The sequence below is a fragment of the Prunus avium genome, chromosome 3 (genome assembly GCF_965620075.1).
Source record: "Prunus avium chromosome 3, drPruAviu1.hap1.1, whole genome shotgun sequence".
Lineage (NCBI taxonomy): Eukaryota > Viridiplantae > Streptophyta > Magnoliopsida > Rosales > Rosaceae > Prunus > Prunus avium.
The window spans coordinates 39,740,347-39,760,194 of NC_142286.1; the positions used below are offsets into that span (position 1 = coordinate 39,740,347).

A 19,848-nucleotide genomic window follows, 5' to 3' on the forward strand; every position below is an offset into this window, starting at 1 on the left:
ACACGTAATTAATTCTTTTTTATTTTATATTATCAATAAATTACTTCTTCTTCTTAGGCTCAGCAAGAGGAGAAGAGTGTCAGCGTAGCTGTCATGTTCTGCGTTTTGGTCAGGACTTAGAATTTACCAAAAAAACAAAAAAAAAAAAAGATCGGCGAAAGCGAAATTGAATCTCTTAGATTAGATCGATCACTTCATATCCCTCTCATCGATTCGTCAGCTTAATTGATTATCTTCCCGGTCTCAGTTTCTCAAGCAGGCAAGTCATTTTGTGTTTCAACAATTTTTGCTTCCAATTTAGGGTTTCTCTGATTAATTCCCGCTAAAATTGGCTGAATTTTCTTGGTGTTTGGTTGCAGGATTTCTCGAGTCTCATTGTGACCTGAGAAATCAGCAATGGATTTGGTCTCTGGTTACAAGGTGACCTAACTTCTCCCACTCTCTCTCTATCTTTCTTTTGTCCTTACAAACTCGTTTGGTCTCTTATGCCTTCGCGTGCAGGGGGTTGTAGGGCTCGTTTTTGGCAACGAGAAATCTGGTTCTTCAAATGAAGATAGGTACTTCCCTCCTTCTATATTCACCAAATTCCATACACACTACTCCCGCCGTTGCTTAGTTATAATTGTTGAATGGTATGTGACCAATCTACTCTGTCATTGTTTCAATATGTAGCTATGTTGAACGCTTGCTCGATTGTATTAGCAATGGTAAACTGTCAGAGGACAGGAGGACTGCTATGCTCGAGCTTCAATCTGTTGTGGCAGAAAGCTCTAATGCACAGCTAGCATTTGGAGCAATGGGTGATTGCTCCTCTTCTTGTTTGCAAATTGCAACAGTGGTTTAGTTTTTCATTTTATGTTTGTCATCTATGACATTTTTCATTCATTCATTTGTTTCTTTTTTGCAGGCTTTCCTGTTATGATGGGCATATTAAAGGAAGAACGCGATGATGTTGAAATGGTTGCTAAATTTTCTTCTTCTTTTCATATTTCCCCTTAATCTCATTGTTTTTCCCGAGTTATCATGTTGTAGAATCCGTTCTGGTGTTTTATTGAAACTGTTTGGGTGCCACTGATGAAACTGTTTTTATTTTCTGATAGAGATATTTCACTCTTACTGCATCTTTTTAGGTTTCTGGAATGCGAATGTGATTGTTATGTCCTTTTCACCTGTCCCAGTGATTCTTATGAATTTTCCTCCAAACGTAATTCTTAATGTCAATTTACATTCATACATAAAGTCTCATTTATGTTTTCCGCACATGCAGGTTCGAGGTGCCCTAGAAACTCTTGTAAGTGCCTTGACTCCTATTGACCATGCAAAAGGCCCAAAGAATGAAATTCAACCAGCTCTAATGAACGCTGATCTGCTCTCCAGAGAAGCAGACAACATTTCACTTCTTCTGAGTTTGTTGGTTAGAGTTCTCTAATTATATTGCAAAATTCTTTTCATCATTCTATTTAAAGTTGCTTGATTTTTTGCTATATTTTTTTGGTTCACGCACATAGTTTGACAATGCTTATATTTATTTTGGTTGTTTTGGCAGTCAGAGGAGGATTTCTATGTACGATATTACACTCTTCAACTTTTGACAGCTCTTCTCACAAATTCTCCAAATAGGTATCAGTTTAGAACTACTATTTCCCTTTAGTCTAATTTTTTTGGATTCTTTTAGTGGTTTTAGAAAGAATTTTTTCTGAGTTCCTCTTCAGGTTACAGGAAGCCATTCTGACCATACCTCGTGGTATAACTCGCTTAATGGATATGCTTATGGATCGTGAGGTACAATTCACTGAATGATAATTTATCATTTTGCATTTAACTCTATTATCAACATGTTTCGCTACAATTTAACTTTTAAGCTAAAATTCATGTTTATTGGTCACCTCTCTATTTGAGGATTTTTTTGAAATCTTTTGGAACCTATGAATTATTGAAATATGATTGTGGTATCAATCTTTTCCTGTTGTTCAGTCATACTGAACTATTGTGTTTTCCTTCTAGGTTATACGAAATGAGGCCTTATTACTTCTTACTTACTTGACCCGTGAAGCTGAGGTGAGATTTTTCTCCCACATGATCCTTTGTCTCTTCTTTTTATTTAGTTATATTTGTTGAACTTGTGACTGAAAAGTGCGTTTCTTTCCTTTTTTTTTGAAAAGAGACTCAATATTTTGTTGGTGTAAACTATAAAATTACAATCAAGTGGGCAAGATGTCCATTCCAAAAGTACAACAGAACACTAATACATAAAAGCTATCAATTGCTAAACCATCAGAACTGAAAAGTGTGTTTTTACCTTTTTATTAACTGATAGATTGTTATGATTTCAGGAAATTCAAAAAATTGTGGTCTTCGAAGGTGCTTTTGAAAAGATTTTCAGCATCATCAAAGAAGAAGGTGGTTCCGATGGTGGTGTTGTTGTGCAGGTAATTCTCTTTGACATATTCTTTTCATATTTAATTCGCTGTGTGACTTGTTTAAGTGTCATTGCTGATAAACCACTTGTCAAGCTTCCTTCTACGGATTAGTTTTGTAAAATTGACATGAATCAAAAAGCCTTTCTTTCTTTGGTAGGTTTAGACTTTATAACTATACTGATATTTTCACCAAATTTTATAGGTAAAATAAAAATTTTCCATTATTTCACTGCAAGGGGTGCAAACGTTTGTTTGTTATATGCTAAACTTGTAAAACACTTACTTGTCATGTTCTAATGCCTTGATTATAGAGGGATGGCTGTTGGCACAATGTGTTTCAAAATAAAATGTGTGTGTAGTTCATAAATCAAGTTCCCATTTCTAATACCTGCTCATCTCTAAAAGAAATTGAGAAATCAATTGATTTTGGAAATGGTTCTAATGTAATACACTTCTGCAGGACTGTATTGAATTGCTGAACAATCTTATTCGGAAGAATGCATCTAATCAGGTTTTTAGTTTTTGCTGTTGCTCTTATTCTTGTAATCATTGTCGTCATTTGTGCATTTTGTTTCTTTTTGCTTCTAATTAAAAGCATGTGTCATTCAGGTACTACTGAGGGAGACAATAGGATTTGACCCCTTCATGTCAATTTTGAAGCTACGAGGGAGTACTTACAGCTTCACTCAACAAAAGGTTAGATACTCGATTTTCATAACTTTGTATTACAGACTGTTTTATTTATTATGGCACAACTCTTACTGGTAATTTGTTGTTGACTTTGAATTAAACTCCATGCCAGTAGACAATTAATCTACTCAGTGCGTTGGAAACTCTTAATTTGCTAATAATGGGAGGTTCGGAGGCTGATCATGGAAAAGATGCAAATATGCTGACAAATAGGACAACCCTCGTTCAGGTAGTCTATAATACTCTCTCACTAAATTTAAAATTCTGTGATATGTAGTCTTTCTGATTTTTTAATTTTCTGGATGTAGAAGAAAGTCTTGGACCATCTTCTAATGCTGGGTGTAGAAAGCCAGTGGGCACCTGTTGCTGTCCGTTGTGCAGTGAGATAGTTCTTCACCTTCTTCATCCTCTCTCTCTCTCTCTCCCTCTCACACACACGCACACACACACACACGCACACACACACACACACACACACAGCCCCACCCAACAAACACATCTTTTGATAGTATGTCACTATATTATATACGACCAATCAATGTTAGCTGGACATAAAAGTACTTTACCTTTTTATTGCTATACCTTTGAGCCTGTCATTATGGACTAATTACGTGAACTCTCCGTATCTGTTTCCCTGAAACTTATGTGGCATGCTAGGTGATAAAATTAATACTGATTTTCAAAAGGAAGACACATATTTGGTTTAGGAACTTTTTGGTAATGATGTTTATATAGTTCCTTGTAGTGATTGATGTAATTGTTAGGGTTTGTTCACTTTGTCAGGCACTACGATGTATTGGTAATCTGATTGCCGGACATCCCAAGAATCTTGATGCCCTTGCAAGCAAATTTCTTGGAGAGGGGCCACAGGAACCTGCTTTGAACTCAATTCTTCGAATCATCTTGCGGACATCCAGTATGCAAGAATTTGTTGCTGCAGATTATGTTTTTAAGAGCTTTTGTGAGGTTGATAATGTGTATATGCTCCTTATACCATTGATTACTTTGCTGTGTTTCGTGGGCATATTTAATTTATTACTGGCATACAAAATTACAGCTTCATGATCGTGTACTTTTTATTTTATGTTATAAATTTTCTTCCACCTGGTTTTTATCAGAAAAATGCTGATGGCCAAACTATGTTAGCGTCAACTTTGATTCCTCAACCTCATTCCATGGCTCATGCTCCTGTTGAGGAGGATGTGCACATGTCCTTTGGAAGGTTTGTGTATTGTATGTGCTTTTTTTCACTGCTTGCTTCTAAATTCTCTGTTTATTATTTATTATTTCAGGCTTGATTGAATTATCAAACCTTTGTTGCATCAGCTAAAGCTTGATCATCTTATTCTTTTCATCTTTCTTTGTTGGAAAAGCTACTTGTGCTAATTAATTTTATAATAATTTGATTCTCTTGCAGCATGCTATTACAAGGTCTTACCTTGAGTGAGAATGATGGTGATCTTGAGGTAATGTAATACTTCAGTAGTATCTGAGTTTTGGAAAAGACTAGAATATATCTGTTCCATTTGCTAATATATTGAGGTGCAGACATGCTGCCGAGCTGCTAGTGTTCTTTCTCATGTAATGAAGGACAATATCCAGTGCAAGGAAAGGGTATGCAGTTATATCGTCTTCTGAGATCTGTCTTCTGATGTAGTAATTATTTGATTTACCGATTTTATGCCAACCATGTACTTGCATTACCTTTGATGCTCGCTTTATTGTATTATCACTCGTCAAAAAGAAAAAGAAGTAAAATCGTCGTCAAGTTAAAATTTTTATTGGGATTGCTTGCTTTTGGAATGGTATGGGCAATTACTAGATCACTCTTACAATGTTCTAATCTTATGAAACAATTGCAGGTTTTGCGTATTGAACTTGAGGCACCTACACCATCTTTAGGTGCTCCTGAGCCTCTAATGCACCGTGTGGTAAAATACTTGGCCCTTGCCTCTTCCATGAAAAACAAAGATGGAAAATCAAGTGGAAACTCATATGTTGAACCAATTATCTTGAAATTGCTGGTCACTTGGCTATCTGATTTCCCTAGTGCTGTGAATTGCTTCCTAGATTCACGTCCCCACATCACATATCTTCTTGAGTTGGTCTCCAATTCGTCTACTACAGTGTACATAAAGGGATTGGCGGCTGTTCTTCTTGGGGAGTGTGTAATCTACAACAAATCAGTTGAAAGTGGGAAGGATGCTTTTACTATAGTTGATTCTATAAGCCAGAAGGTTGGGCTCACGACATACTTTCTGAAGTTTGATGAGATGCAGAAAAGCTTCCTTTTCACCTCTGCGAGTTCTACTCAGCCCCGTAAACAATTAACCAGATCTGCTTCTGCTAGTATGGTAGAGATTGAAGATGTTGATGAGAACAATTTATTGGATCAGAAAAATGAGGATCATCCGGTTCTCTCCTCAATCTTTGATGCTCCATTTGTAAACCTTGTTAGGAGCTTGGAGGTGAACATCAGAGAGAAAATCGTTGAGGTTTACAGTCATCCAAAGAGCAAGGTGGCAGTGGTGCCAGCAGAATTGGAACAGAAGAGTGGGGAAAGTGATAGGGAGTACATAAAGCGGCTGAAAGCATTTGTGGAGAAGCAATGCTCTGAGATACAGGTATTGTTTCGTGTACACAAGCTCTTGGTTTCTCGTTTTTTCTGTGTCATTTTTTGCACTATGAAATCTTTTTTCTGAAGAGTATGTCACAACTTACAACAATAGTTAGGACTTAAGAGGCAATCAGTAGAGAAGTGTTTGGATCCGGCCATAAGTGGGCTAGGGCTACTTATGGGCAGATCTCTGCAAAGATGTGGATTGGAGCCTCCATGGGTGTTTAATGGTGTGGGTTGGCCTCCATCTATTTTCCAGAAATGCAATTTTCAACCACGTATGCAACACCATTCAATCCTGAGTTTGATAGAAGTGCCCTTTGTGATGTAAAAGAGTACCCTAGTTGTCTCTGGAATAAGCATGCCGTGGTATGAATGCTTTAATATATATTGTATTAAAAAATATGGTTGGTTTGATATTCTTTTTTGTCTTTCAGGACCTTCTTGGTCGCAATGCAACTTTGGCTGAGGACGTGGCATCGACTGGTGGGGGCAGCAGTTATGCCCGGCCTGAGCAGGGTGCGGGATCAGACAGAGTCCAGGTAGAGACATTGAGACGAGATCTTCAAGAAGCATCTAAGCGGTTGGAGTTGCTCAAGGCAGAGAAAGCCAAGATTGAATCGGAGGCATCCATGTATAGAAGCTTAGCTGGTAAGATGGAATCTGATCTGAAGAGCCTGTCGGATGCTTACAACAGTCTTGAACAGGCGAATTTTCATCTGGAGAAGGAGGTGAGAGGCCAGCAGGGCGTAGGAGGATCTTCGTCCATTCCAGATGTAGAGGGAATTAGAGCAGAGGCAAGGGAAGAAGCTCAGAAGGAGAGTGAGGCAGAACTGAATGATCTTCTTGTGTGCCTTGGACAAGAACAGACCAAGGTGGAAAAATTGAGTGCAAGGTTGTTGGAGTTAGGGGAGGACGTGGACAAGCTGCTTGAAGATATTGGAGATGATATGGGGCTGCCTGCTGATGGTGAAGAGGAGGAAGACTGATGATGATGCTGACGTCTTACCTTTTATTTTTATTTCATGGCGTGATCTCATCATTCATCCTCCTGGTATGGAATGGATGGTGGTGGACGGGGTTTATGCTTGGCTGTGCCTCTGTACATTTCTGGTGGAATTTGTACAGTTGATATTTATTATCATTAATACTCGAAGATTCTGGATCAAACTGTTTTTTTCTTCCTCCGCAAATTTAATTTATACTCGTTTGATTGGTAATTGTTCAAAGTTTCAATTTATTCCCTTTCCAGTATCCTTCAGGTCTGTAAGGAAGAATTGAATTTAGGAGCTCGAATGGATGGTAAATGCTCTTAACATTTGGCTACAAGGCCCTTGCAAAAGTTCATATTTCTTTTCCTTACATTTCTTTTTTCACTTGGGTTACAAGTCCCGTGCAAGGGTTCATATTTCTTTTCCTTTAAAAAATATATATATATATATTCATAGGGACAATACGTCTAGCCAACAGAAAAAGACACATAAGCCGAAAGAAAAACAACTGTACTTTTGACAGAGAGAAGTCTATTTACTGGGCAAAAATGGTAAAAGTGATTGAATTTGGTTAGATTAATTAAAATTAATGGCTTTTAATGAAGAGAAAATTAGAAGCAATAAGAATAAAATAGAAAATGAGTCAGTAGTGACGTGGCTAGATAAAGTAGAAGAAGTGAAGTGGGCTAGGCCCAATAGACGCCGCCTCCGAACGTAGCGACGCGGCAAAGGAAGTCTCGCCTGATTCACAACGTCAGACAAACGACTGCACATTGACAGCCAGCAATATAACAGGTGCTCACAGCTCACCCGAAAACGCAGGAGTTTGAGTTCGAAGATCCAGTGGTTGTCAGCTGAACTTTCAAATCGAAAATGGGTGATGACCAGGCCAAGAGCGAAACTGCGTCGTTGATCGAGCACAGGGCCTACGCCAGGGTGGGCCTGCTTGGGAACCCGAGTGACGTGTATTTCGGCCGGACGATCTCCTTCAGCCTTGGCAACTTCTGGGCCACCGTGTGTTTGCAGCCGTCCGATGATCTCGTCATTCAACCCCACCCCACCCACGACCTCGTCGTTTTCAAATCCCTAGACCACCTGGTACCTCCCTACACTTGAATTGCAATTACACAAAAATTGAAATCTTGAGTTTCTGCGAATGAATTGAATTATAAAAATAAAAATAAACAGGTGAATCGATTAGATAGTGAGGGTTATTATGGAGGCGTCCGATTGCTGATGGCAATTTGCAAAGTCTTCCTTGATTATTGCAAAGAAAACGAGATTCAGTTAGAGCCTCGAAATTTCACTCTCTCATATGATACTAATATCCCTCGACAGGTATTATCAGCTAATTTTCCATTACACTTAATTTTAGTGATTCAGTAAAGTAGCAAGTAATGATGCTTCTCTTTCACTTTCAGACAGGACTTTCAGGGTCTAGTGCTATTGTGTGTGCAGCCCTCAGCTGCCTTCTTGATTTTTACAAGGTTAGGCATTTGATCAAAGTCGAGGTCCGCCCCGGCCTCGTCCTTAGTGCCGAGAAGCAACTTGGAATTGTTGCCGGCCTTCAAGATCGTGTTGCCCAGGTGTATGGTGGCCTTGTTTACATGGTACTCAAATTTCAACCATTCCCTACCTAGCCTCTCCTTTTCACATTTCAACCAGTCCCTACATTGCTTCTACTTGTAGTAACTTTTTAACTTCCTAGGAATTTGACAAGGAGCACATGGATACTTTGGGGCATGGCATTTACACACCCATGGATGTTAGTCTCCTCCCACCTCTTCACCTTGTCTATGCCGAGAATCCAAGTGATTCCGGGAAGGTTAGCCTTACACGTTGTTAGTGCTCTCTCATTGTTTCCCACCTGCTGTGCAATTTGTACAACAATTAACACATTTATTTACTTGTAAGGGCAGGTACATAGTACGGTTCGTCAAAGGTGGCTCAATGGCGACGAGTTTATAATATCATCCATGACGGAAGTTGCAAATATTGCACTAGAAGGAAGGACGGCATTACTTGAAAAGGACTACACTAAACTAGCAGCGCTCATGAACCGTAATTTTGACTTTAGAAGGTTTGAGATATCTACATTTTGACTCAATTTGATTATGTGATTGCCCGACTCTGATCCCAGAAGCTCTCATATCTGTTTATTTGGACTGAATTAGAGTATAAAAAATTAATTTTAAACGGAAGGTGATTGCACAACATGATGTTGTTCAGACTGTTGCCACACAAGGTTGATTGCACAAACTGTACATTTGTATGCCACATCTTATTCACTTTCTAATCCCCTTGACAGACCAGAAAGCTGGATAAATAAAAACAAAAAAAGGTAGCAAAACTGTAGCAAGGGTCCCTCAAATAAGACCCCACTTTATTTTTCGTCTCTCAACCCCAAAAATTGATATGGTCGTCCTTCAATTAGATATCGTGTTATACCACTTGTCCTTTCCGTCAATTCTGTTAGTTTCTCCATCAAAATTGATCGCATGTGATGCACGTGATATTTTTTGATGGGCAAATAAGACTTTTACCCAGCTACTATCCTCACCACTTCTCAGCCTACATGACACTCAGCTGGGCTGGAGTCACACCTTATTTTTTGAACCATCTTCATATTTGCTAGCATTTTATGTATCTTATGGCTGCTCAGTTTTGGTACATGGATGTTGTGCAGAAGCATGTTTGGAGATGATGCTCTTGGCGCTTTAAACGTAGAAATGGTGGAGGTGGCCCGAAGGGTGGGTGCAGCATCCAAATTCACAGGTAGCGGTGGGGCTGTAGTCGTATTTTGCCCAGATGGTCCTTCACAAGTGAAGCTCTTAGAGGATGCTTGCCAAAAGGCTGGTTTTAAACTTGAACCGATACAAGTCGTTCCCTCTCTTCTAAATGAGGTTGATCTTCAAACTCTCACAAAATAGGCGAGTGCTTGGGGTCTTTTCACTTTTGTTCTTGACACCCTCCCTCCCTTCTCTCCCCGTCTCTCATTGCTTTATATTGGTAAAGTAGAACAGTCAATTTTTGGTAGATGCTCCATTACTAAAAGGGAACGACGTTAATTTGATTCAATTGCTGTCAGCTTGAATGCCTATACTTCCAAATTTCAAAGGTACAACTGTCAATTTTGGTAGATGCTCCATTTATTATTATAAGGGAACGAAGTTATGCCAGCCTTAACAGAGACCAAGAGGAGTTGAAAGATCAATTTATTATCATGTGTAGAGAATGTTGAGATCAGAGCACGACTGAATGAAAAGACGACCTTCAACACTCAATGTCTCTCTATTTCTATTGACGGCAACGTTTCAATCAAAAGTACATTGGCCCAAACTAAAACTCAAAGTAATCTCTATAAGAAGGCATGAATTAGAATACAATTTATGATCAATAGAGCATATACAACATACCACCACTAGAGCTAGAGCTATAGAGATCTTGAGACCCCACCCAAAAAAAAAAAAACACCCCTAAGAATAATACACACAGCAATCAGCAAAAAGCTAAGCTCGATCAGAACCAAGAAACACTGCACTCTCTCTCTCTTTCCCTTTTTCTGTGCTGAGCTGAGGTTACGTGATGAGAAAACACTTTCCAATTTCTAGGCCTCATCATATCTTGTGGTTAGTTTGGCTACATAACTCACTCATGCTAACTCACATTACCAGAAAAGAAAATATCTCCTACTCCCTACCTCCTGAGCATTTTATGAATACAGGCTACAGCTGCAGCTGCCAGTGGAAGAGCAACATGATTCAAATTTTTCTTTCAAGATCTTAGTAAACAACCACAGCCACCAACAAGCTACTTAGAACCAATTCATTCACGGGTCACATAGCGAATTCATGAGCTCCCGTGGTGAACCCCAGATTGGAAGATCGAGTAGAGATTGAGTAATCTGTTCCTCTTGTTCACTACACATTGCTTCCGCTATGTCACACAGATTCGAAACATCACCAATGATAGCTTCCTGGGCTTCTGCCTGCATGGAGGAAGAAGGATTAAGGATTGCAATTATATTGTGCCAGTGGAACCGAGGAAGGATTTCGCCATACCGCACAACCTTAACCCAAAAAATAAAAAGCTTTCTTCTCCGCCTCACTCTCCATTGGTAACTCAATTTTAAGGTCAATAAGGATCGAGGCAACGTTCATAAGATAAACACTGATGATACTAAAAGCAAGCATCACTGTAATTTTATATTCAGCGGAAGCAAAATATTCCAGGGCAAAATCAAGGAATTCAAAGAAAATAATAGCGGAACGCTAAAATGATGTTTGATTATTGGGAAATCACAGAAATCTTTGTTCTCAATTTGCCACAGGGTAAGTGTAATAATGCCAAAATCAGCTCACCTGAGCCCCGAATTGGTGTCGTGGAGCATAAATTTCTGGCCTTGCAAAACCCTAAGACCCAAAATCTTTCAATTTTCATAATTCCCCACCAGCTAAACAATTGTAAAACCAAAGGAAAGAAATGCCCTTTTACCTGCAAGAGAAGCTCATCCACCACTGACCCACAAACGGACTCCGACCCTTGAGGCTCAGAAGGACCCGAACCAGCCAACGACGCCGTTTTCTCTCGGTCTTTCTCTGTCAATCGATGTTGCTGTTGTTGTTCTTGAAGATGGCATGTCCTCTCTTCAACAGCGCGCAATGTGCTCGACAAAAGATCCCACTGGTCGATCTCCGCCTGGTACTGAGTTTTAAGCTTCAAAAGCGACTTCTTCTTCCGCTCTCTCCGGAGTTTCTCGGCATCCTCCTGTAGATCGGCGGCAGACGCAGACGGTGGAGCCCGGAGCGACGAGTCAGCAGATGGGTCGACCCGGCGCTTCTTCCTGCGTTTGAAAACGAAGCCGTCTTCATTCACGAGCTCCCAGTCTTCGTCGTCTTCCCAAGCTGCTGCTCCTGAAGCTGTTGACTCCACCATTATTGCTCACAACGCAGCCACGAGCGGGAAAAACTGAAAATTTGAGACTGATTAAAATTTTAAAGTGACAAAATTCGCTCCAGTTGCCTTCAGGCGGACACTTCAGTATGATGATGTGTTATGACATGCCACATGCCGAGAGAACGGCGTCGTTTTCACTTTCTCAAGGAAAACGACATTCCGTTTTCTTTTTCTCGGTTAATATGACAAACGACGCCCAATCCCTCTCCAGCTCCTCTGTCCTCCAGCTGCGTTCCAATGGCTAAACCAGTCTCTCTGTCCCTTCTCTTCCTTCGTCCAACACTCACACTCTCTCGCTTACTGCAACCACACCCAATCCTCAGAGCCGTACTCTCTCGACCATGGCCGCCCTCAACGATGTCTTTTTCAACCACCTCCACTCCGTACCCACTTCAGTACGACCTGATCGTCAACCGCCCAACTCAGTCCTCGCTCGACCACACTCACCGCCGACCCGCCCGACTCAGCAAACTCGACTCAGATCACTCCCCGGATTCCGAATCAGATTTACCGGAAAAACCCGCCTCCGTCTCAGAGTTGGGTTTCGAGAACTGGCTTGATGAGAAGCTGGCTTCGGCGGAGATGGACAAGTCGAAGAGGAAGTACTACAACAAGAGGAGGAAGAGGATGTACGGAATCGATTCGGAAGAAGATGAAAGGCGGAGGGAGGAGGAGGAGAGTTTGGTGGAGTTGAAGCCGGAGGTGGTTGAGTTCAACACGTTGCACAAGAGAGAGGAGGAGCTCTACTTTTACGACACGTTTACATATCCATGGGAGAAGGACAAGCATTACAAGATGGTGTACCAGCTGGAGAAGAAGTACTTTCCTGATCAGTGTCTCGACAAGGCGTTTCTTGAACCAGGTCAATCCAGTCCCAATGCCAATGGTGATAATAATAATAATGTGAAGGGGAAGGTGAAGCGAAAGAAGAAGAAGGATGGGGATGGTGAGGAAGTGGAGAGTAATAATAGTAAGGGGTTGGTGTTCTTTGAGGAAGATGAAGAGAGAAAAGAAAAGGGCGAGAGAGATTTGGTGAGCAATGTGAGTAAAGATGTTACAGAGAAGAAGGTGGAAGACTTCTTTAAGTGTTTGAAGAAAGTCCCCAATAAAGATGCTGAGGTTGGTAATGGGGAGCCATATCTTTTGACAAGGACTACTGAGCTTCCTCCCAAATGGGATGGTCCCTATGGGACTGTGGTTTTGGTGAACAAACCCAAAGGTGAGTCTCTACTCTCTACATTGCTTGTCTCTGTTTTCCATTAAAATCTGTTCCTGTACTCTTCTTCATATCTCCATCTGCTTGTTTTCAATATTTTGTTGCAACTTCGAAAAAAATTGGCAACATTGTTAAGCTTTTGTTGAATAAAAAAACTAAAAAAAAGGAATTATATTGCAATTTGCAATACAGGATGGACTTCTTTTACAGTTTGTGGAAAGCTACGTCGCCTAGTTAAAGTGAAAAAGGTGCCTTTCAGTTTCAGATGTTGCGTTATACCTTGCCATATAAATAAATGCTCATATAACTTATATTCTGGTGGATTACAGGTAGGGCATGCTGGAACTCTTGATCCTATGGCAACTGGTTTATTAATTGTATGTGTTGGAAAAGCCACTAAGGTGGTAGACGGGTAGGTATTTGGATGCCTTGCAATTCATCTAGTTCAATTGCTAGTAGGCCACATTAGATGGTGTGCCTTAGGTTGTGAAACTAAAATATTTACTTGACATTTTCAGAAAGTTTTAATATATATTACTACAGATACCAAGGTATGATCAAGGGTTACAGTGGTGTTTTCCGATTGGGGGAGGCTACTTCAACTTGGGATGCTGATTCACCGGTGTGTTTATGTTTTATGACCAACGTCAATCTCTTTATGGACTAAAATTATATGCTTGCGGTTGCTTGTATATATGTTCTCTATTCTGAAATCATAATAACTAAAACCAGAGTACATAGTTATCCACATTCTGACCTATAGATTGGGAAAGCCGTTTTAGTCTTATGTAATTCTTTATTCAATTTTATTACTGAAACGTCAATTATAATGCATCATAGCAGTTGTAAATATTGTCTGGTGGATGAACTTATTTGACTAGTCTCTAAGAACTACTATTATTGCCCCTTTTGTTCAGTATTTCAGTGCAAGCTTATACATGCAAGCTTATACATGGTCTAAATTTTTCCCCCTCACCACTCTCTTATGCAGGTCATTCAGCGTGAGCCCTGGGAGCATATCAAAGATGAAGACATAAAAAAAGTTGCTGCATCCTTTTCTGGGGAGATCTGGCAAGTACCTCCAATGTTTTCTGCCATCAAAGTAAGCATTTTGTGTTCTACATATAGTGATGACTCTAAGATAGGTGTTAGCAGAGACATAGTCGAGTCCTGGCGATTTCATATATTAAGTCCAAATAACGTGTGTTTCAATGTAAAATGTCATATAAGCAGCAAGCTTGGTGAAAAGTGTAGCACAGGCTTCAGCTAAATTATTGGCATATTCAAACTCTTATATTTTGTTTGAACTTTTTGCCTACGACATAGCAACTCTCAGGAAACTTCATGTTTTCCTTTTCTGAATCGCATGAATATATTCTGTGGATTCTAACATGTTTAATCATACTCAAGTTTCACTAACATGCAACAGGTTGGAGGTGAAAAGATGTATGAGAAAGCAAGAAGAGGAGAAAGCATTGAGCTCTCACCTAGACGTATATCAATCTTCCAGTTTGACATTGAGCGCAGCTTGGATGACAGGTACCCTACTTTTGTTGGTATTTGTTTACTGTTGCCTATTTAATTAACAAACTTTGTCACTGTAACACCACTCTTTGTTGCTAAATTGTATCTAGTGTGTCCAGGTATTCATATATTTATGATACTTTAGAAGTTCTGAGCTCTTATGTTCTTGAGCCTGTATATTTTTATGATTTATTGTATTTTTGCAGACAAAATTTGATTTTCCGGGTTACTTGCTCCAAAGGGACATACATTCGGTCGCTATGTGCAGATTTGGGGAAGGCTCTCGGAAGGTAATCAGTTTTAAGAGACTCATTCTTGACTGTGAAATCTCCCCCTTTAAATAATTGTCATCCTATACTTGAAGTATTTTACAAATGAAGAGAAGATAGAACTTTTATCTGTCAAATGAAATTTGTTTGAGCTTCTTTTTCATAATCTGGATTATGGGTTGACGTATTTTAAACTCTTCATTTGCAGCTGTGCCCATTTAACTGCTCTTCGAAGAGATTCAATTGGTAAGAGCCTTAATTCTTGACTTTGAAGTGCTGATTAATTGCAATAATTTGACCTTTATTTTTTCCACATGCTGATTAATTTCATTGATCGATATTGAAACTTATACCATCCAAAGCATATATTGAAGATTAAGTTGTTGAAATTAATATATTGTTAACTAGTAGTTACCTATCTACTTGGCAGGGGAATTTTCTGCGGACAATGCATGGGACTTCAAAGAGCTGGAAGAGGCAATTACCAAAACTTATTTCTAACTATGATTGCAATCTGATTCTTTGTCTCACAAGTTTTGGAGCTTTGGCGAAGTACACAAGACTACAAGAGGATCGGCCAATTCTTTTTTAAGCTTATTATAGCCATAAAAATTGAGATTTTTTTTCTTTTACCTTTTCTTTTAATTTAAAATGTAACATATTTTTGTGTGTTAATTTAAGTGTAGCATTAATCATTTAAGAAATTGAATTGTGAGAACTTGAGTTCATGATCAAACGATTCTTTGAGGCAAAACTCACTAAGACATCACCTTGGTTCAGAATTACAAAACCATATAGTTTGGTCAACCATCGGATGGTTGGTAAGCTTGACCAATCCATCATCTAATGAATTCCATTAACTACGAAGAGAGAAGAATTCAATCTATACGACTATCTATACCCAAAAGTGCAATTCTTGAAAATGAGAGCCAGCTAAAAAAGATAAAAACCACATCCACAAGTCTAGAATGTAGCAAGGAACGATACAATTACAGCCAAATTGAAGGTAACTTGTGTAAGAACACTTGAGTGGTAATTGTACAAGTTACTCTCGCCATAATCATAAACCCTCTAATGAGCTGTTGAATTTGGGGGATCAACTCCCATTGCCTCAAAATATGCTTTCTCTGCTCTGGTCATTCGTGCTTGAAACATTGTCCATTCTCTCCTGCACCTCTCCCTCACCTGACACAAGGAATTCACAAATTTCAATGCTCTCATCTTCTTATGTGTAAAAAGATAGTGTCAAATTGTCAATTCACTAGAAATGCCACAATTCTGTATGTCCATGACACCAGGTCGAAACAAGTACACTGGTACAGAAACACAAAAAAGGAGAGAGAGAGAGAGAGAGAGAGAGAGAGAGAGAGAGAGAGAGAGAGAGAGAGAAACAAATAAAGGACAGAGAGGTTGTTAAATACCCCTTCCCATGGTGCTCTTCCACGCTCTGCTTGCCCCTGTCCAGAAAAGAAAAGAAAAAAAATCTTGGTGAGTCACTGAGTACAGTTTATTCCACATTAAATCAATAATATATCAGTTGAGGTTAAAAGCTCAGATTTACTTGGTTCCCCAGTGATGGAACACCTTGATGGACTATCCACTGTGCATCCACGACTCCTATTTTCTTATGTGCAGGCTGTTTCCAAGCAAAGATAAAAGGTCGAAGACCCTGATTACAATCACAAAGAGGAGGGCGTAATATAATTAAGGCAGAAAGAGAAATCTGTTTTGAACCTCTATGCATTGTCTAAGAGCAAAATCCAGACCCCAGCCATGGACCAGGTCATTCTGCAAAAGCAGGGAAAAGTTTTTGGAAGTAGCCACAGAGCAATCCCTAAAGGACTCGCAATAGTTCGAACAGAGAAAGATAATAATATATACCTGAATCATGTGCCAAACACAACGCCATGCATCCCGGGAAAATACAGGTGCCATAATTTCAACAAACCTGCACATTTGGGTATACATGGTAGGATGTATTAGAAACCCATTCCAAAAGTTTCCACAATGGTGATGGAGAAGATATCTTTACATACGCTGCACAAGGTGGCAAATGCGGATCATTACACCAACCAGGTTTCTCCTCTGTCAGCCTGTAGGAAGAGGTTGAACAAAATATACTGTCAATCAACAATTTGAATCATCACTTGTATTTGGCCAACCCAATGTCAAGTGGATATATTATCAATGCGAGGAGTGGAATACAACGACATTAGAAAATTTTCCAGTCTTACATGTGAACTTCACTGTGACCTCTCCGCTTCGTCATTTGCCATGTTAGCCCATTATTTGGTTCTAAACCAGGCTGAGATATTTCCAAACCATATTTCCTTACCAATTTTATGTATCTGATACAAAGAAGATTAAGCCTTAATATACTAGTTCATCCGAGCAATAATTTTCAATTAAAGCAGCCCAATGAATTTCCATCACTCACTCCTCTGCGTTGAAGTGCTCCACACCAAGATCCTCATCCCAAACAAATATGTAGTCGTAGGGTGCCACAATATCAGGATGCAAAAACCGCTTGGCATACCACCTGGAAGCAGTTTCCAGGAAGCTTGTATCAAAACTTAACTTTTGCAGGGTTAAGATAAATCCATTGCAGAATTGTAAGGACAAACTTCAAATATATGAAGAGGATAATTTCTTTCTAACCATTTAGTTTGCTTCTGAATGCTCACATGGATAGCCCGCTTTGACCACTCAAATTCATCCCATTCACTTGTCCGCCCATCGTAGTGAAACAACAGAATGGTGAAATTCTTTGAGAACTGTGTAAATTTACGTTCAGCAAGAGAGAGAGAGAGAGAGAGAGAGCTGTACAAATGAACTTGCAGAGAGATCAGACCTTTTTCACTGCTGCATCAACATTATTTTTCTGAGCATAGCCTACGGTAAAGGTTACAAGATACTTCGGCTTGATGATTAAGTCCTGCACGTGCCACCTCCACAAGAAAAGGTTCAGATTAGAGAACAGATCTGACACAAAATCTAATCATCAGTGACAACAGAGCAATTGTCATTGTTGGAATTAAGTGCAATATTTAGCAATCCTCTAAAGAGAGGACAGGATAACCGAACAGCACTCTACTATAACTACACAGGCTGAGAGGAATCTAGAGATCAGATGTGTCTTTCATGCTAAATTTATGGTAGCAGATGCACACCTCACTGGGCAGACCCCACAGTCGGCGAAGATAGAGATCCGACTCAGATGCAATGATGCCTGGGGGTAGGCTTTCAGCACCTCGAGGATTTGTTGGAACCCAAATCTGCATTATAGTCAAATGGTTAGTAATCAGTGCCAGCACATAAAGATGAGGACATTAATAGATGCTGCCAAATTTCCTGGAAAAATTACAACATCAGAATATCTTGAAGAAAAGTATGCATCATTAGATAGTACACCAATGTACTTTTACTCCATGAGGTCTTCAATAAATAATTGTCAAAAATAAGTATAACCTTTCATTGGACATTATAACTTTGCCTCTAAGAACACTATAAGGGAACATCTGAGGGATGTGAATTCAGAGAAGTATCTAAACTCCCTTCACTGACAAGGCAAAGCAATTTCTGCTCATTAATATTACAAGAATTATATAAATAACAGAATAGCCTAGGAGAAGGCTTAAACCCATGTGTACTGCACAAGTATGACTAAAATTGAATGAACGTACCTTTTCCTCCTCATTAGATACATATCTTGCAGAGTTGTCTGTGTTGCCCTTCAAAGAAGACCAGGCATTCAACAGTGCTTGGGTTGAAAACCCGGAGTACTTGTCCTCTATATACGAAAGATCAATGGAAGGAAAAAGGCTGGATGGAAGATTCATCTACCAGATTCAAACACAATAGGAGGTCCATGTTACTCTTTATATGATCAGGATTCAGAAGCAAATGAATCAAAATACACAAGCATACAAAAGAAAAACCGTGCACCTTAGTCAAATAGAGTGTTGGAAATGAAACTCCTAAAAAGAAGCCTAATACAATTCCAACGAAGACTGTGACAACAAGCCGCATTTTCTCATTGGGGTTTCTAATATTTCCACTGCAGAACAATTTGAACTTTGAGCGTCGTCGAAACATGAACATAAAGAATGTCCCAAGTAAAAAACAAGAGTTAGAAGTTTCATACATGCGTATCGGAGACACCATATTCCTATGATTCTACAATCACAGAGATTGAGTCCCAGCAAGCAATAGGTGGTGTTCCATACACAAAATAAGTCAGCAGCTTTTACAGCTTCAGCAGTGAACTTCTTGCTCTCATGGCAAGGAAACCATTCAACCAACCCTGAAAAAACAAATAACTTGCAACTTAAAAAACATGCTGTGTGAGTCAAATTAATTACAGCAAACTAGCTCAGCTAATCTGATTACAGAAAATGACCAATTTAAATTCAGCTTGTTCAAACAAGTGGAGATGAAGTTAAAACTCATGACCGAATCAGGAAATATTAACATGAAAAACGAAGAAGGAAAGTAATTGATAATTAATAACGAGAAAGTAAAACGTACGAGGTGATTGCCTGCCTTAATCTTCAGTGGCGAGAGGAGCAAGCCAAACGCGGCCCAGCTTGTCCGGGGAGGAGCAGGAGCAGAGCAGGAGCTTCCAATTTCGTTTCTCTGACTTTCTGGAACCGATTGATCAAACAAACGATTCACAAAAACAAAAAGGAAAGAAATTGGTTGGAAAATGGCACCGAGGAACTCTTGACTCTGAGATTTTCATTCCCCGAGGAATTTCAATTTTCATAACGCCTTTTAACACTTACATTGTGTTCGGGTTGCAATCCTCTGTACCACTCATACCGGGAAGTTTGAACCATAAGATACAGTCATACCGTCGGATTAACATACTTTGTGGGACCCACATGAACATTTGGAGCTCTTGCCGTTGAGTACATTCCAAAACCGGAGTGGTCAAGTCTTTGCCTTTCCTTCGAGTGGGGCCAGGTCAGACAAGGCAAAATGTAAACGAAATGATTGATGTTGTGATTAGTGATTGGAAATTTGGAGCGTACTGTTTGACAATTTTTGGCCGGCCGGTCACTCATTTCAAATATCATTTTGAATCAAATAAAGATACATACTTCTGTGATATATATATATATATATATATAGGGTTGTTATTTCTATTCATCTGTTTTATTTT

The 19,848-nt window shown here is 39.5% G+C and overlaps 5 protein-coding genes across 7 annotated transcripts; 3 read left to right on the plus strand and 2 right to left on the minus strand.

Annotated features, from left to right (window-relative positions):
• Positions 1–55: 55 nt before the first annotated feature.
• GC6 (golgin Putative 6) lies at positions 56–6,897 on the plus strand. The gene is made up of 20 exons (XM_021957381.2): positions 56–259; positions 360–420; positions 502–557; positions 673–800; positions 908–960; positions 1,268–1,414; positions 1,547–1,620; positions 1,713–1,782; positions 2,005–2,058; positions 2,334–2,429; positions 2,881–2,931; positions 3,030–3,116; positions 3,226–3,339; positions 3,419–3,490; positions 3,894–4,076; positions 4,229–4,332; positions 4,528–4,576; positions 4,659–4,724; positions 4,973–5,734; positions 6,165–6,897. The coding sequence occupies exons 2-20, from the start codon at positions 397–399 to the stop codon at positions 6,714–6,716; spliced, it is 2,742 nt and encodes a 913-aa protein (XP_021813073.2). The 5' UTR covers positions 56–259; positions 360–396; the 3' UTR covers positions 6,717–6,897.
• A 511-nt stretch (positions 6,898–7,408) lies between these two features.
• Positions 7,409–9,797, plus strand: LOC110756884 (GHMP kinase family protein). The gene is made up of 6 exons (XM_021958364.2): positions 7,409–7,817; positions 7,908–8,057; positions 8,141–8,329; positions 8,428–8,544; positions 8,639–8,799; positions 9,406–9,797. Exons 1-6 carry the CDS (start codon positions 7,593–7,595, stop codon positions 9,647–9,649), a joined length of 1,086 nt encoding a protein of 361 aa, XP_021814056.1. The 5' UTR covers positions 7,409–7,592; the 3' UTR covers positions 9,650–9,797.
• Positions 9,798–9,991: 194 nt separating this feature from the next.
• Positions 9,992–11,655, minus strand: LOC110756889 (cryptic loci regulator). Its single transcript, XM_021958376.2, has 2 exons — positions 11,214–11,655; positions 9,992–10,707 (listed from the first exon to the last, which is right to left on the minus strand). Exons 1-2 carry the CDS (start codon positions 11,652–11,654, stop codon positions 10,549–10,551), a joined length of 600 nt encoding a protein of 199 aa, XP_021814068.1. The 5' UTR covers position 11,655; the 3' UTR covers positions 9,992–10,548.
• Positions 11,656–11,912: 257 nt separating this feature from the next.
• Positions 11,913–15,407, plus strand: LOC110756852 (Pseudouridine synthase family protein). Its single transcript, XM_021958330.2, has 9 exons — positions 11,913–12,894; positions 13,084–13,139; positions 13,221–13,303; positions 13,435–13,513; positions 13,883–13,993; positions 14,321–14,430; positions 14,622–14,705; positions 14,893–14,930; positions 15,115–15,407. Exons 1-9 carry the CDS (start codon positions 11,913–11,915, stop codon positions 15,183–15,185), a joined length of 1,614 nt encoding a protein of 537 aa, XP_021814022.1. The 3' UTR covers positions 15,186–15,407.
• A 173-nt stretch (positions 15,408–15,580) lies between these two features.
• LOC110756862 (uncharacterized) lies at positions 15,581–19,443 on the minus strand. Of its 3 annotated transcripts, none has more exons than XM_088249923.1 (15): positions 19,223–19,442; positions 18,829–18,987; positions 18,630–18,741; positions 18,368–18,523; positions 17,855–17,959; positions 17,536–17,619; positions 17,343–17,458; positions 17,122–17,223; positions 16,919–17,032; positions 16,721–16,777; positions 16,566–16,632; positions 16,419–16,472; positions 16,246–16,320; positions 16,106–16,141; positions 15,581–15,869 (listed from the first exon to the last, which is right to left on the minus strand). In XM_088249923.1, the coding sequence occupies exons 2-15, from the start codon at positions 18,846–18,848 to the stop codon at positions 15,756–15,758; spliced, it is 1,212 nt and encodes a 403-aa protein (XP_088106049.1). In that variant the 5' UTR covers positions 18,849–18,987; positions 19,223–19,442; the 3' UTR covers positions 15,581–15,755. The 3 variants fall into 3 exon arrangements, with proteins under 3 accessions (XP_088106049.1, XP_021814040.1, XP_088106050.1); XM_021958348.2 differs by having other exon boundaries at positions 19,212–19,442; XM_088249924.1 differs by lacking the exon at positions 16,419–16,472 and having other exon boundaries at positions 16,246–16,353; positions 19,212–19,443.
• Between the last annotated feature and the right edge of the window lie 405 nt (positions 19,444–19,848).